The sequence below is a fragment of the Temnothorax nylanderi genome, unplaced genomic scaffold, assembly GCF_030848795.1.
Source record: "Temnothorax nylanderi isolate EJ_2023f unplaced genomic scaffold, tnyl_v1.0 TNYL_tig0001_pilon, whole genome shotgun sequence".
Lineage (NCBI taxonomy): Eukaryota > Metazoa > Arthropoda > Insecta > Hymenoptera > Formicidae > Temnothorax > Temnothorax nylanderi.
The window spans coordinates 3,686,209-3,701,436 of record NW_027249063.1 but is presented as its reverse complement, the minus strand read 5'-3'; the positions used below and the strand labels follow the sequence as shown (position 1 = coordinate 3,701,436).

The following is a 15,228-nucleotide window of genomic DNA, read 5'->3' as shown; positions in this document are numbered from 1 at the left end:
CTCTTTGTTTAAAACTCCGGAAAGACGGGCGGATTCAGCGTCCCGCCAATGGCCGCGATTGGCGCGCGATTCTGGAGCGCAGGCGACGACGAGCGCCGATTGGTCGACGTTGTTCGCGTCGCCCGCGACGGCCGCGGGTCGGCGGCGTCGGCGCACGCGCCCCGCGCGGCGATTGGCCCGGCGTTTTCAGTCAGTCGCTAGTCCGGTGCGGTGGAATGTGGTCGCTTCCGCATTTTGTTCGCGAGCGCCGCGCGTCTTTCATTCATCCGCTCGTGTGGTAGTGCGTGGCTCGCCGTGCGCGAACCGTTTCGTCGGCCTGATCGGCAAGCGATCCCGCGCGTCGATCGTTTTGTCCGCGCGTCCGGGGGAACGGCCCCGCCGAGATCGCGTCTCCGGAGTCCGGGTACGGAGTGTGTCGTCTCGCACACACGGGGTGGGCGACGTGAAATGCGGCGCCGTACGGCGGCGGGCACGGCGCCGACGCGACGCGACGCACGCAGCGCGATATAATTCCGTACCGCGGGCATCAAACGCGCCATGGACCTCGCCGTCCCGTCGACCCATCGACGCGTACAAAGGACGGATGGATAAGCGGCGGCAGTAGTGAGTGAGTGAGTGGAAAGAGCGTTATTGAGTGCGGGAGCAAGATGGCGGAATCGAGCTATTATCAGGTGAGTCTCCGCCGCGCGCGAGGCACTCCGTCTGCGCTCTCCGTCTCTCTCCACGCTCTCTTTGCGAACTGGCGCGCGTGCCCGACGTGTGCCCCCGACGTGTGTTCCCCGTGCGTTACACCTTACACCCGCCGTACGCCGTAATCGCGCACCCTCTCCTGGGGCACGCGGACGGCTCCTCGTCCTGGCTCCTGGTTCGCGTTCTCTCACCTCTCTTTCCGCCCGCGCCGTTTCTCGCTCGCTCGTCCGCGACGCACATGCACTTGTACCCCGGGGCACAAGCGGGCTTTCCCCACCGACGACGGGAACCGTCGCTGTTTTCGTGCGAGAATCGCGCGGCGAACCAGGCGTGACGCGTGACGGGCCGCCGCGCCGCACATCTGATCTATGCATCCGATTTCCTTCGCCGTTGACTGTCTGGGTTAATTGACTCTGTTCCCGCTGTTCCCTTCGAGATTACGTTGCCACCTGTGCGGCGTAGAAAATCCACGCGGGGAGAAAATCCAGTTAACGAGGATCAAGCGACGTCGTCTGGGCGATCGGCACCCACCCGATCGCGAGGTTGCGGTTAGCGACTGCTCGGCTAAGGCCTACTATTATATACACTCACAACGTATACTTGCCATAGATAGTAAATTAATCTAATGATTGATCTAGGTCTGTCCGATTGGCGACTAAATCGTACGACCCAGGTCTCGGAGGAGAATTTTACCATGCCGGATTTTACGAGCGATATCTCGCCGAGGTTACTTTTCGACGCGGAAAGAGATTCGTCCTTCGACGATCGCAAAGGAGCACTCTCGCACAGCAGCGGGATTGAAGCTCGCGACGGTGCCGGTCTCGCTCTCGCGATCGTTATCGTTCTACCTGACGAAGACGACGAGAAGGTGGCCGGTCGGCGCTAATCAGCGTCGGTGTAACCGGTCCTGACTGACTTTTCGCGCCGGTCGGTTCCTCCTCGGCAACACCTGTTCCTCTCGCGAGGAGGCACGCGGGCAACGGAACGTCCGAGAGACATGCTCGGCCGCCGCAAGCGGATCACCGGAGACCTGCCTGCGCACGATCGGGCACGTTTTACGGTGAAGGCTTCTACAGACTTCGAATCCGAGATGATCGTCGTCGGGAGATCGCGGAGTCGGTTTTTGTCCCGAAAACTTTCGCGCGTATAATCGCGAGTTACACTTAAAGATCCGATCTCGAAAGGTCGATTCTATCAGATCGTTCACTGGCATCTTTCTCGAATTTCGCAGCGAATAGAATGTCGAGCGATGTTACGAGAATAATATTCTATAATATTTTCAGTGATATCGACTGCATCTTTTTTTTTTAAGATTTAATTTCACGGTGAAACGGGGAATATCAAATTGGTGCGGAAAAGTTTGTCGTTTTTCTTTCGTCGAACCGTGTACTAAAATATCTGTGGAAAACAAAATAAATAAGATAAAAATAAAGTTGGAGTTCTTTGAAAGGGGAGTGAAAAAGTTTCTACCTAAAGGGAAAAATATTTTGTTCTGACAAACTTTTGGAGATCAATTTAGTGTAACAGATAAATTTTATACATCTCGAATTTCGTAATTGTTTATGCTCCGGATTAAAACTACAGTGACGATCAGTGATGCGCCAATGGATGAGTAATGAATCAGTAATTTAACGCTATCGCGGACGTCAGGATTCCCTAAATTTAGCATTGCGTGATGGTTTCGAACCCAGGAGGCTCGCGCGGCATCGGTGAAATTCCCTCGCTGCTTTCACGATTTTCCCCGTGCGATTTCCTCGTGCGAGACGTTGGTCCGGACGTAAAGGGTTCCCCGGACGTCGCGACGTCTGTTGACCTCCCGGCAATTATCGGCGTGGCACAAATATTGGCGGAATGCATGAAAATAGATCGTGCGTCAGGGTGCCGGCCGTGCGCACGTTTTCGCACACGCGGCGAAAACCAAATTAACATCCACTTTCATTATTCTCGAAGACAGAGAAGCCGGGGGGTTCTTCGTCGTTTCCTATTCCCGCCTGGCAACGTCTTGACACGAGGAGGATTTGCGTAACTTGTACGATCGCGGATTGTGAATGAGACGTCGTAATTTCATGCGGTAACTTCGGGCTAACGCTTTAGCAGTAGCCATGTCGTTTCGACAGGTCTCCCCTGTGATGCTGTTTCTTGCACAATAGCACGATTACAATATACATGCTGTACAAATTCACGGATATTTTCTTTCTCGAGATAAATTGAGTTTATCAAAGTCAGCACAACTTGGGTTGCGGTGTAAAGAAATTGGAAGCTTATGGTGGGAATTGATTATGCATTACGCATCACATACGAATGATTGTTGATTTAGAGTCATAACAAAAAATATATATGAAACGGTCGGATGGCACCAAGTTACGTGTTTGCTTGACGATAGGCTGTTTTTTTTTTTTCTCGAAGATACCTTCTTCGTATTAGCATTGTAAGAAAACGATAAGTCCACGTTTTACAGTTGAGTAACGCTGTTATCGGCGCGGCCGAGATAAGAGATAACGGCGTCGCGCGCTGTCTTCTTGGTCAGTTCTACTTCTCAAATTCGAGGAGCTTGTTGTCGCGCGCTGCTCCTCGCGGGTGCGAGCGGAGAGTTTTACAGTTAGCCCGCCCGCGTGACAGCGACAGTGTGCGAAATCGCGGAAATATATGTCGCGCGGACGTGATATCGTAGATTTTCCACCGCAACAGGTGGCTGACGTTGACCTGCGGCCGCGGGCCCTGGAGATTATCGCTCCGATGACAGTGATTCAGCAGTGATTAATCGCGGTGGGACCTCGTTTGTTTGTTGCTCAGTGCGTTAAAACGTTTGCCTGCCGATATATTAGCCTCGCACGACAAAACGTAATACGCTAAGACTAGGAGACGAGACTGTCCGGTGCGAGGCCGTTTCAAGGATGTCGTTTATCGCAGTGGACAAAAAGAAGAGGAGGTCGATTTCGTGCATCTCACTAACCAAAATGACCGGCTCTAAATGGACTTGCGCGGCGCCATGTGCGGTACGTTTCCGCCGACGGTGTCGGTTCTGGATTGAGTCGGGATGAATCTTTTATTTACCTCTAAATAAAAGAAATAAGGGCCGGTTGTTCCAACCTATTGGTAAGCTAACCAATAGTTAAATCAATGCCTATCTTTGTCTAATTTAAAGGATAAACAAAGACATATATATGATCTAACTATTAGTTAGCTTACCAACAGGTTGGAACAACCGGCCCTAAGACTCTGGACTCTCGAAAATGAACCAGCAAATCGTGGCGATGAAAGGACTATGAGAGTAACAACGCGGTTGTTAGTGCGTGACTTTTCAGATTAACTGATTTCTTTCAAATCTCAACCATATAACGTTCCAGACGTTTCAGCTCCACCCTGAGTCATCCCCAACGGTATAAAAATTAAAATTAAAACCGTTAAAAATGGCTCAATGTGGAGCCGAGACGTCCGGAACATTATATGGCGGAAATTTGAAGTAAATCAGTTAATTTGAAAAATCACGCACCAACAACCGCGATATAGCCCTGTACTTAACTCTCATAGCCTTTCGTCACCATTTTAACGCAAAGTCAAGTGCAAACTCGCGGCCTCCGATTTACTCGCGATTCAAAGACGCGGTTGCACGTTGCACGTTGCTCGAAGTAGGTCACTAACGCGTCCGTTAGAAGTTTGATCGAATACCCTTGGACGTTTCCATGGTCGAAGCAATTGTGTATCGCCACGCTGATTGACAACTAACCGACGCGACGTCCATTCATCACAATGGATGATGCTGTTTCGATGCCCGGCATTCGATGCGAGGAGAGAGAGACCGCGGGAGACCGATACTTTCTCCTGCGTGTGTTGTGTTTACCTAGCTTCTATATCCGTATCTCACGGGTAGGCCACACGGCGGTATATACGTCTGTATACGCGCCAGACGATTTCCGGTTAAGAGATAGATATATTCCGCGGTGTTTCCCCTCGGCCCGACGCGATACTCCCCGATCGTCGATATTTATACGGTGCAATTTCCGCCCGGTGTTATCTTAACCCGAGCGCTAACGCGAGAGATCACATTGCGATTATTATTATTACTATGAAGATTAACGCGGGCTCTCGCGCATAATACCAAAAGATTATATACGTATACGGTGCGCGGAAACGAGCACGATGTCGATTATTAATTGATACGAATCTCTTGGCACACAAGGATGAAAAGAAGTGATTAAATACAGATATGGTGCTTCGCTCATGTCTCGTATATAAAAGTGGAAATTACTGTATAGAGCAAAAGGAAGAACTCTCGTTTTAATTAGAAAGAGAGAGTTTAATTAGAGATTGATTAATCGTCCGACGAACTGCCCGTCGTTATTGCGCGTTCTTTCGCCCAAGCTCGATCGCTGCACCTCGATCGTCAATAATCAGGATCGAACTTTGTATCTGTTTCAGGGCGATTACATCAGGCACCCAGTTCTTTACGAACTGTCGAGCAAGTATGGAGTGGCCGGCAGTGACCAGGTGCCCTTGCCGGCTCGTCTCGACGTGCTGCGGGAGCACATACGCCGAGAAATACGCAAGGTACGTCGAGTTTCGCTTATCCTTCGTCGACTGCAGTTTCTGCGAAGCTCCGGTCTTTTTTTCTTCGTCTGTGTGTACACACGGTAGCACGGTCAGCACTCTGCGTCTCCTTCGTTATCTCCCTCTGGCCTGTACCGCCTCCCTTTTCCTCTCGCTTTTCCTCTCCAGCAATAATCAGCCTAATGCGTCTCTTTTTTTATCTCGATGCGTAGAAATTAATCTCTCCTTGCTCGCCTACCTTAACGTTCTCGAGTAATAAATCTCTTACGATAGACGAGGGTATCTATTGCAGTAGTAGAAATATTAATTGCATCCTTATATGAGGCTAATTTAAGCCGATTCCATAATCTCGGAAATTTGCAATTGCAATTGCATCTCCGATCAACTCAAAAAGATTACGAGACCGTGACGAGTATTTACTGATCGTGCGCGATTATATTTTTTCGCGTATACCTATATCTGCCTTAATTATCCGACGTACAACTCGGTAATAAGCGATCGATGATCTATGGTTTCCGGATGCGCCGGACGTTCACGTTCTAAATCACGTTGCGAATGGAAACTTGAGGGTGGTCCGAACATTTCTGCAACTCGCGCAAAAACAAGTTTTGCTGTATGACAGCGCGTCCCTCTCTTCTTTTTCTCTTTTAATCTTTCTCTTGTTTTACCTCTCTGTACTTACTAAGCGCCTTTACAAAACTCTCGTCTGACTGCTACCTATCGCTAATAGATCCATTGCGAAACAAAGCTGCGTGTAATAGTATATAATACGATAGGTTTCTTAACGCGGCACATTTTCATAAACGCTTGTTACCGGAGCATTCGCTGCAAACTGTGAGTCAACTGCGCCGCAGAATGGATGCATGCATATCGCCTCGGAAGCCAAGACCGTTTATTTTAAATGAACCATTATTCCTTAATTCCTCATTGAATAAGTATCTTTTTTTAACGATTGTTTTTGATTTAATGTTTGACGTGATGTTGTTGGACCAATCGTTCTTCACATACCAACATGCCCTAGATTAGAAAATAAAAATACGTCGAATGACTCATTGCGAAAATTCGCGGCCACTATGCATTAATGTTTGATAATAGAATATCAAAGGGTATCATTGGGCACGTGTGTGATTTTACGTCTCATTTGCCGTACGGGGGAGCGGCACGATTGAGCGATTAAATGTATATGCAGTTAAATTCCTGGCGGTACAGGACGCTAGTTTTCGATTGAAATGAGAGCGCGATTGCGATAATTGTTCCGATGTACAATTATTAATTTTGACGCTTTTTCGTTCGCAGGAGCTGAAGATAAAGGCCGGTGCGGAGAAGCTGAGGGAGGTCGCGACCGATCGCAAGTCGCTCTCGGATGTCGCGACGATTGTGAAGAAGGCGAACAGCAAGCTAAACGAGCTCCAGGCGGAGCTCCAGCAGCTCGAGAGTCAAATTATACTGACGCAGGGCCAACCTCAATCGCCGCAGCAGAATCACTCCAATGGTCAAGGTTGGTAAAGCGAAGCCGCACGCGGCTTCGCTATGCGATACCATCTTCGTGTTCGCCTTATGATATTCTCCGCGTAGCATTGACCGAGCGAGAATAAAGCGGTCCGCTACGCGCTCCTAAACGGGTTTTATGTAACGAGCGCGTCGCGCGTCAGATGCAATATCGGTACAAGCACTAAAGATCCTCGATATCGGGACACTCGTGGAAAACAGGTTAATATAAGCAAAGAGAAATCGGCGTTTCTTACATCTAACATCCGTCGCGCGATGGTTTAACAAGCATTATTACATGAGTCATCGTAGAAGATAGACGATTACAAGCAATTAAAGCGCGCGGGATATTAATAATCGGAGAGCCTGATAACCATCGAGCCGATTACTCGAGCGAGGCTTTTTCACCAAGTTTCACGAAAGTACTCCCGTTAAATTTTACGATAATTTCACGTTTATTTGCACGCGGCGATTATTGCCCCGCTTATTCATTGGTTTTACGTATCGATGCATTGCGATAATAGTTAATGTTCCGGTATGTCAGCTCCCTACCGCGTTAACGATTGTTCCGTGTCGTTAACGAGGGGGCACTTAATAACTCCACCCGTTAACGAAGCGTCGAGACGACGTCTTCGGGTTTATAAAGCTCGTCTGAGCATACCAGGCTAGGCTGCTAGCCTTACGTCGCCATTAGCGCTGACAAATCGAGCGTATCTCTTTAACGCAGTGACGTTTCTGACTCATCGGTCAATATACATATCACTATGCATTAGATACGTATCTAAACGCTCGCGCGACAACGCTCAATTGGATAAATATAGCGAAAGACGTGTCAATATTGAATCTAAATATTGAATCTAAGTTAAAAAAGCGCGATCGATGAGATAAATGCAGCGAGGGGTATATTTATTCTTTTCACTGCTGATCGATTGACTGGCGATGGAAGACAATACATTCCAAAATAATGGCGCTATTGGTGCCGTTAACACTGTCGTTCTTCCGTGATATTGGGTTTATGCGCTAGCTGCACACCTTCGTGCCGTGTACGATTCGATCTAGCTTCTATGTATCCTCCTATGCGATGCTTAAAACGGCATTCAATTCCACGGGTTACTGCAGTTTTGACGAGACGACAAAGAGACGACGATTATCGCTTTCACGTCTCTGTGTCTATTCTGCCTCGGCTCAAAATCTCTCTCTGTTCATTCCGCGGAACAATTAGGAACAATTAACAGAATTTTTTGTAATCAGAGATCGTTGTCTTCTCTCGGTATTGACAGTATCGCGTTTCACATTCCGCGAGTCTGTCTAAATTGATGACTGAAATTCAATAGTCGCATTGTTTTCTTTTGCGCTGTTGCATTTGGTTGAATGCTCGAGATATAAACATCACCTGCATATTCTCAGACGGAGGAATTGATTCGAAGGAGAAAAATTGTTCGTTCGTATGTGACGTTGAGTCCGTAATTAGTATAGCGGAGTTATACGATCATCGAGATGATCATATAACGCAATTAATAGGCTACTCTAGTACGTTACACCCGGGCAAAACATCGTCTGATTCTTGAAGAGCATTTTTTCGCTGTATTACGAGTGGCCACTTCGTTATGCGCTGCGTGATACGTTGTACAGAGGAACTACAGTCTTGCACCCGCTCTGAATTGACGGTAAGTGGTAGCGGCTATTTATACCTTGGACCCCGAGACGCTCTCTATCCATTCCAGTTAAGTCAGTCATCATCATACTTGGTCTCTAGCAACCTGCCTCGGGGGTGCTTCATTCAGTTTCCCTTAGTACGATGGGGGACGCGCCATTCAGTGTGCGATCCCGAAATTTCTGCATTGAGAGTGTTCTTCTCAAGTTATTATTATAGATATTAAGAGCTCAATAACTCTGAGAAACTGATGAAGAAAAGATCATCCGAATTCGTCAAGAAGTAAAGTCTTTTTCCCTGGATCGCATCACTGTCTACGATAGATAATGATTCTCAAGTTTACTAAAAAAAAATGACTGATCCAATCGATTCAGCGCTTGGCGGTACAGTTTCGAGATCGAGGAGAAAGTTCACGCTCTTCTCTCCTTCTCGGTATCTCGCGAGGATGGCGAGCGGTGCGAGGCAGACGCCAACAACGACGACGACGACGACGACGACGACAATGTTCGTTCACTTTCCAGCTCTGCCGAGACACGCGCTCTCCTGCTGCGTGCAATGGCGAAAACGTTCATGTACAAACGTACACACATACGCAGACGCGTGTACGACGCGAGACGATCGAGAGCGCATTACGAAGAGAGGCGATCGGGATCGAGCGATCGCGCGGGGTACCGTTACGCGTGCGTACATAGGCCCCGAAGCTCTCCCGGCCATCCGACCACCTCGTGCTCCTCTCTGTATATCGAGATCGCGTTACGGCCAAACCGAACCCACGCTTTCGCATTCCATCGTCGGCGCTCTCGGGGGAAGCCCTCTTCTCCGATTCTCCTTCCTTCGCCCGTCTGCCTGCCTGACCGGCCAGCCGGTCGGCCGGGCCTGATCTTTGTGGATTACCTGTCCGGGCCCTCCCTCCGGGCCCGATTTAAGATCCCATGACAGCCGAAAAATCGCGTCCACGCGCGCCAGAGGCATAAAACTCTGCGAAATTCCGCGAAGAAATGATCAAAACGGAGATTATTTCGTCTTTACTCGTAAGCTTATACTTAAAAGTCCATTGTAAAAACTGCAGCGGATTGGCGAATCGCTAAGAAATGAAAGTATATATTATAAAAACGTAAACGTGTTTTACAATCGCGCTAGCAATTGGTATAGTTCGCTCTAATTATCGGTTATCTTCCCGGTGGGGAAATCCCCGATGAATCACGATACGCCTGGCGCTGTTCGGTCGCGAAAATTCCGCTAGATTTTATGAGCCGAGTTAATTATAAAGCTTATTGACCGCAGGATACCATGCATGAATTTATGAAGTGCACTTTATCGAACGTGCAACGTTCGTAACACAGTAACGGTATAGGGGCCAGGCATTTACGAGTTAATAAATTTTAAGTGGCCGCGCATTGGGTTCGTAACTAAATAAGTCACTCAGGTTGCCGGTTCGAATAAGCGCCGGAAATACTGCATGCCGCAAGACATATCATCGTGCAATGTTAGAACTTTTATGTTCGCGACTGAAATATTTGTGGCTCCCGAGAAATCGTATTCCTGAGTTATTCATCGGTGACGTAACGATAACGCAAGAATCGCTGGGAACATGTTTAATTTATAAGAATATTACACACACAAAGTACACTTGTACCGTTAAAATCGGACGTTTCGTATGTATAGCTACTTAAGTAGCTATATTAATATAGCAGACCCAATATAGTTCCGTAACATAAAACCTGCCCCTCCGGACGTACGTAATACCGTATTGCACAGCAGTATAGCGCATTGCGCTTCCGTATAACTGGAGCGGCGAATGTATCGAGTTCGTTATCAGACCTCATCAGCGCTCGTAAAACTTCTTAATTGATCGGAAAGGCGGGTGTTCCCTTTTCGCCGAACGACTCTCTCAGTACACCTTTCGCGATCTTTATTACATATGCAGACATCGCGTTTACGATCTTAATATTTGTTCTCGTCGACGTGCGAAGATCCGCCTGCGATATGCTATATTTAATTATTTCGTATCAGAGGTGTATTGGAAGTCGCGATATCATCATTAAAATCTAAAATCTAAAAATTAAAATCTAAAAACATCTCAGAATTTCATTTTCTCTGATCCACGTGATACGTGATTCCGAGAGACGTTATCGCTACAAATCTGGCGATATATCTACTACGGGAAAACTGGTGCTCGAGATTGTGGGCGAACAGATTAGATCGATAAACCTCATGCAATACAAATGTCTTGTAACTCGTCCTATCCGTCATATATAATGTATCAGTGCTGTCTAACGCAAGTAACACCGACTCTCCTCACCGTGCTCGCGTGCGATACGTTCACCATGGATGGCAATTGACGCCTACGATCATTCAATGATTGCGGATAATCGATAGGTTCCGGTAGCCCATGTCAAGGGTATGAAGCGCTCGCGACGAGTCGTAGCCTTGTTCTCGCAAATAATTATCTAATTCATCTCCGTACAGTCTCTCGGGAAATTGTGCGTCGCGGCTGCGTGTGCATGCAGTCGTTGCGGCGTCGCGTCGTGTTACTCGATTTTAAGTGATTTTCGCTGGCATAACCGTCGCTACATTATTGCTTTTTTAACGCTGCACTTTCTATCGGACCGGTCCCGCGATTTTCTCGATCGGCGCAACCAACCGGTGGCTCTATACTAATAACTTAACTGCTACTTTGCCGAGCGCCCGGGGTTACTCGTCGTAGGTTTTTCGAGGCGTATGCTAATTTCTCGGTACGCTTTTGCCGTTTATGCTAATCAGCGCCTCGGGCGTGTTTATGGCAAAGTTTGCCTGATACACGATAAAAAACTGTACTGCCTGCACCAAAGGTTACCTAGCCATCGGAGTATTTTTTTTTTTTAAGACATTACAAGGTGTTAAATCTTGCATTCTGCCTGCATTGTGTACTATCTTGAAATATGATTATTATCGAGGATGTCTTCGACTCGATCGTTATTTTAAAAAAGAAGAGAAAAATATTCATCAATTTTCAATTAATATCGTAATTATTGTAACTTAAATCTTGAGGGACAATATGTCATCTTATGATCTTCGAAAAGATCCTCTTTTCACAATTTCAATAGAGATCTGATTCCTCCCCAAGGAATTCTAGAGTTCGCGATATACGTTCTCGAGAAGCTCTGATGAAGTGTAAAAAATAAAAATCCGAAGATACGGAGTATCAATATCGCAGTTTTATTAGACAGAAATTGGTAATAATTCTTTTTGTTTCAATTGAGATCGCGAGTTAGAGTCGTGATGCTCTTTAATAAAGCTCTCGAGACGTTATCTGGAACTCTTGAGAGACTGTCAGATATCCGAGAAAAATATTTTAGCCATGGGAAAACTTCACAGAGATCCCGTTGCGTCCACTTGACGCAAGCGTTTGTTATGACGAGATGCTAGGAGCTCGCATATGTATGCGACTCTCGATGTCGATGCTGGCTTAGATGTATAAATAAAGCGCCTCGCACTCTCGCCTCTTGCAAAGTTACGGTAATTATTTTAATCAATGCCGTAATAAGGATGTTGCCGACAACCATCGCACACGAACAATCGCTTCTTACATGCATTAACGAACTGCACAAGAGCTCTCTCCCTCCGCGATCCGTTCATGCTTTATGAACGTATCGCTAACTCACGCTCGTGTAGATGGAACAGCTTCGACGCGAGTAGAGTTATGAATGGAATGGAGAGACGACAAAACCGGCACGCATCGCGCGATGGCATCAATGCATATCGCGGTTGCGTGTACAGCCACCGAGGAATTACCGTGTGTAATTTCTGTCTATTCTTCTCGAGAGATTATTACCCGAATTTTTGGTTTGCGGCTTTCCATATTAAGACCTAAAAAAAAAATTTAATTTTGTAAAATGCTTTTTAACATATTTTTTGAGATTCGTGGAATATTAAATGTCTTTCACATCTAAGCGCACAAGACTGGCAGAACACCTGGTTGCACATCGCCTCGATACGTTTTGCATAACCACCTCGCGTGGTCGCTGCGCTGTCCTTTTCTCCTTTCGCTGCGAGCAAAAGGCAGAGAGCAATTATCCTCTCTTCCAGAGCGCACGCACTCTCCCTACCGAAAGGGTTGCGTGCGCCGCGCCCGCCCGACGAGTTCATTGAACCGGCGAGAGTGGCTGCGAATAGCTGCAGCCACTTTGCACGCTCTGCACAACCACCCTTCCATTTCTTCCTCTATCTTTTTTTTCTCTCAAATGCTCGCGTAACCTCTCGGTTTGTTTCTCGGCGAAAGGATACCGAAAAAGGGGGAAAAAGGCGATTCGAGAGAGGAACGAGGACAAGCGGAAGGGCGCTCAGGAAGGGTGGGTGGATGGGTGCAGTTGGCGGTATCAAAAACAAGGAAAGCCTTTGTCAGCCGGGTCTCCCCGTGCGGCGGCGGGCAAGGGCAGAAGCGCGGAATATAATGGGGCACGTGTTCGGCCGAGCTGCGCTAATGACACGGTTTCGCGGAGCTCTCGATGCCGCATTGTCCCCGCAAACTCTTTTATGCCGCCTCCGTCTCCGCCATCGTTTTCGCCGTATTGTGAAACGGCTGGTACGTGTTTGCATTCGCGCGGACTTGGCTCCCCGTTTCTTTCGTTATATCTCTGCCTGTGTGCGCGATCCCCGGGAATAATAGCTGTCCCGCGATTGTCCGAGAGGTCGATGAAGTCGCCGGGAATCGATAAGATCTATCTTAGGCAAAGAATTAATTAAATTCTTTAGCCATAGAATTCAATCTCTGTCTATTGGATTCTTTCCTGACAAATGTACCCTGTGAAAAAATGTCTGCTATTAAATGTAAAACGTGTCGAAATAGTATCGGAAAACAATGTTCTCCCGTGCAACCGATTTCAGTTTTGTCTAATTTAACATATTTGCACAACTTCCCGGGATATTTGCGATCCTTCCATGCTGAAGGAGCGTAAATATTATTGCAAATTATCACAGATGCTTAACGCTTTCGCCGACCGTTTAGACACTTTAGACGTTTACGCGATTCCTGAGGTCTAAGCCGACGATTAGCATACATTTTCGGTGGTACAGCATATTTGAGGTATCGCGTGAAAAATCGCGCATCTGCTCGCTCCCTCGCATCGCCTTATTCGGACACGTCGAATGTACTCGTGTGCATAGACGGTGTGTGAGCGTGTCCGTCCGCGTTCGCCCATTTGCGTCGAACGGGCACTACGCGTCGTTTATCGCGACGTGCGTGCGTGAGTGCGTACGTACGTACGTATACGCGCGCACAGGGAAATCGCGGAACCGTGGAACCGTGCACGTGTTTACGGTAACTTCCCGTGCGCCCGGGCACGGGTGCATAATAGGCATATTTCGATGGAGGAAAGGGTGCCCCACATCGCAGCATTAACGAGCTAAATTCGTGCGCCAGTCATGCACGATGCAACAGTGTGCGGTCGAACAACGGACCGACGTAAATCTCCTCGAAAATCGCACGGTTAGCCTTGAAATAACGATGTATACTAGAGTAAAATAAACCGTCCGTAGAATTGACTTTTTTTAAAACGTATTTACTAAAAGCCCATTAATTCACATCGCAAGAGGATGCATTTATACGTGTTCGAGCGGTTTGCATTACGCAAGCAATTATTAATATATATCCTTGAGGAGATTCGCTATTATAGGGAGACGTCAGACCGCGTCCGCGCCGTTAAAATATATGAAATATACGAAATAATAAAGGATAACGCGATATGATTACGTAAGGTACATTGATTAATGTAATTGTTGGAAGTTCCGGCGGGCACGGAAATAACGCTTGTAATTATGACTTGCGTTTCCCACACCGTTCCGGTACGAATTACATGTACGCGGGTATTTTATTCGTACGCATCGTAATATTACTACATTGTGTATGCATTATTGTATTATTCGTATAAATTGTGGTCGCGAGTCTATTCGCGTATACGTGTAGCGATTCCGCCGCGCGCTGGCTTTGCGAGAAAGCATCTGACGCAATTGTCGGATAATCCCCGTTGTATCTCGAAAGACGTTTATGATGATAGACAGGCAGAATAAACGCGGTGAAAAGGAAGCGATGGGAAATTCATAACGGCGCGCTCCTGAAACAAAGCGGGACATCACTTTTTTCCACACTTCCCCATATACTTGGCTTGAATACGTGGGAGTCAGGGCGTTTTCAGCGTGTCAGCACTAGGCGATGGAAAGTAGGATCCAAGCGCGCCGTACGATCTCGCTTGTCAAATCAAATGGAGATTGCCAGACGTGAAAGAAAAAAAAAAAACATCACGTGTAAGACGGCGATTGCTTAGGCTAACGTGGAAAATCCGAACACGAAGAGAGATACCCGCGGGCTAAAGAAAGCGTGTCCGAATCGCGCATGGAACGTCTAGAAAATATATAGGTATATTCTTTTAATGACGCACTTTTGATACGTTCTCGCGTCATAGAGTGCTCCGTTTCATCGAGAGATATCTCGTTTACCGTTTAATATCGGTATCGCCGATACATTATTAAGTCATATCGGATTCTTTCATTTCGTGAACGTTTCTATTTTTGTTTCAGACACGCCTCTATCACCGATGGGGCCTTCGTCGCCGAGTCAGGAAGGTCTATTCACGGATCTTCGGCTTCTGTCCTTGGAGAAGCAGCTCAATATCGAACTGAAGGTAGAATCCGCCTGTTAAAGAGACTATTGAATTACATACATTTCAGAATAACAAGCAGACAATCGCGATATCCGCGAACACGGATGACATTCGCGTGATATCGAATTGTCACGCTATCATTTTTAGCAACAGTTGTCGCGATATCGGAGAATATCGATAACGAATGTCCTCTTCAGTAATAATTATATA

General features: G+C 47.2%; 1 protein-coding gene across 4 annotated transcripts in view; it reads left to right on the top strand.

Moving 5' to 3' along the window:
- Positions 1-184: 184 nt before the first annotated feature.
- Pkn (serine/threonine-protein kinase N) overlaps positions 185-15,228 on the top strand; it is a 31,390-nt gene continuing 16,346 nt past the window's right edge. The window contains exons 1-4 of one of the 4 annotated variants that reach the window (XM_071720744.1): positions 185-671; positions 5,110-5,238; positions 6,535-6,736; positions 14,936-15,039. In XM_071720744.1, the coding sequence (XP_071576845.1) occupies positions 648-671; positions 5,110-5,238; positions 6,535-6,736; positions 14,936-15,039 (459 nt within the window). In that variant the 5' untranslated portion in view covers positions 185-647. Of the gene's footprint in view, positions 672-2,690; positions 3,687-5,109; positions 5,239-6,534; positions 6,737-14,935; positions 15,040-15,228 lie in introns of those variants that run through there. The other 3 variants (XM_071720692.1, XM_071720626.1, XM_071720799.1) reach the window with 3 other exon arrangements.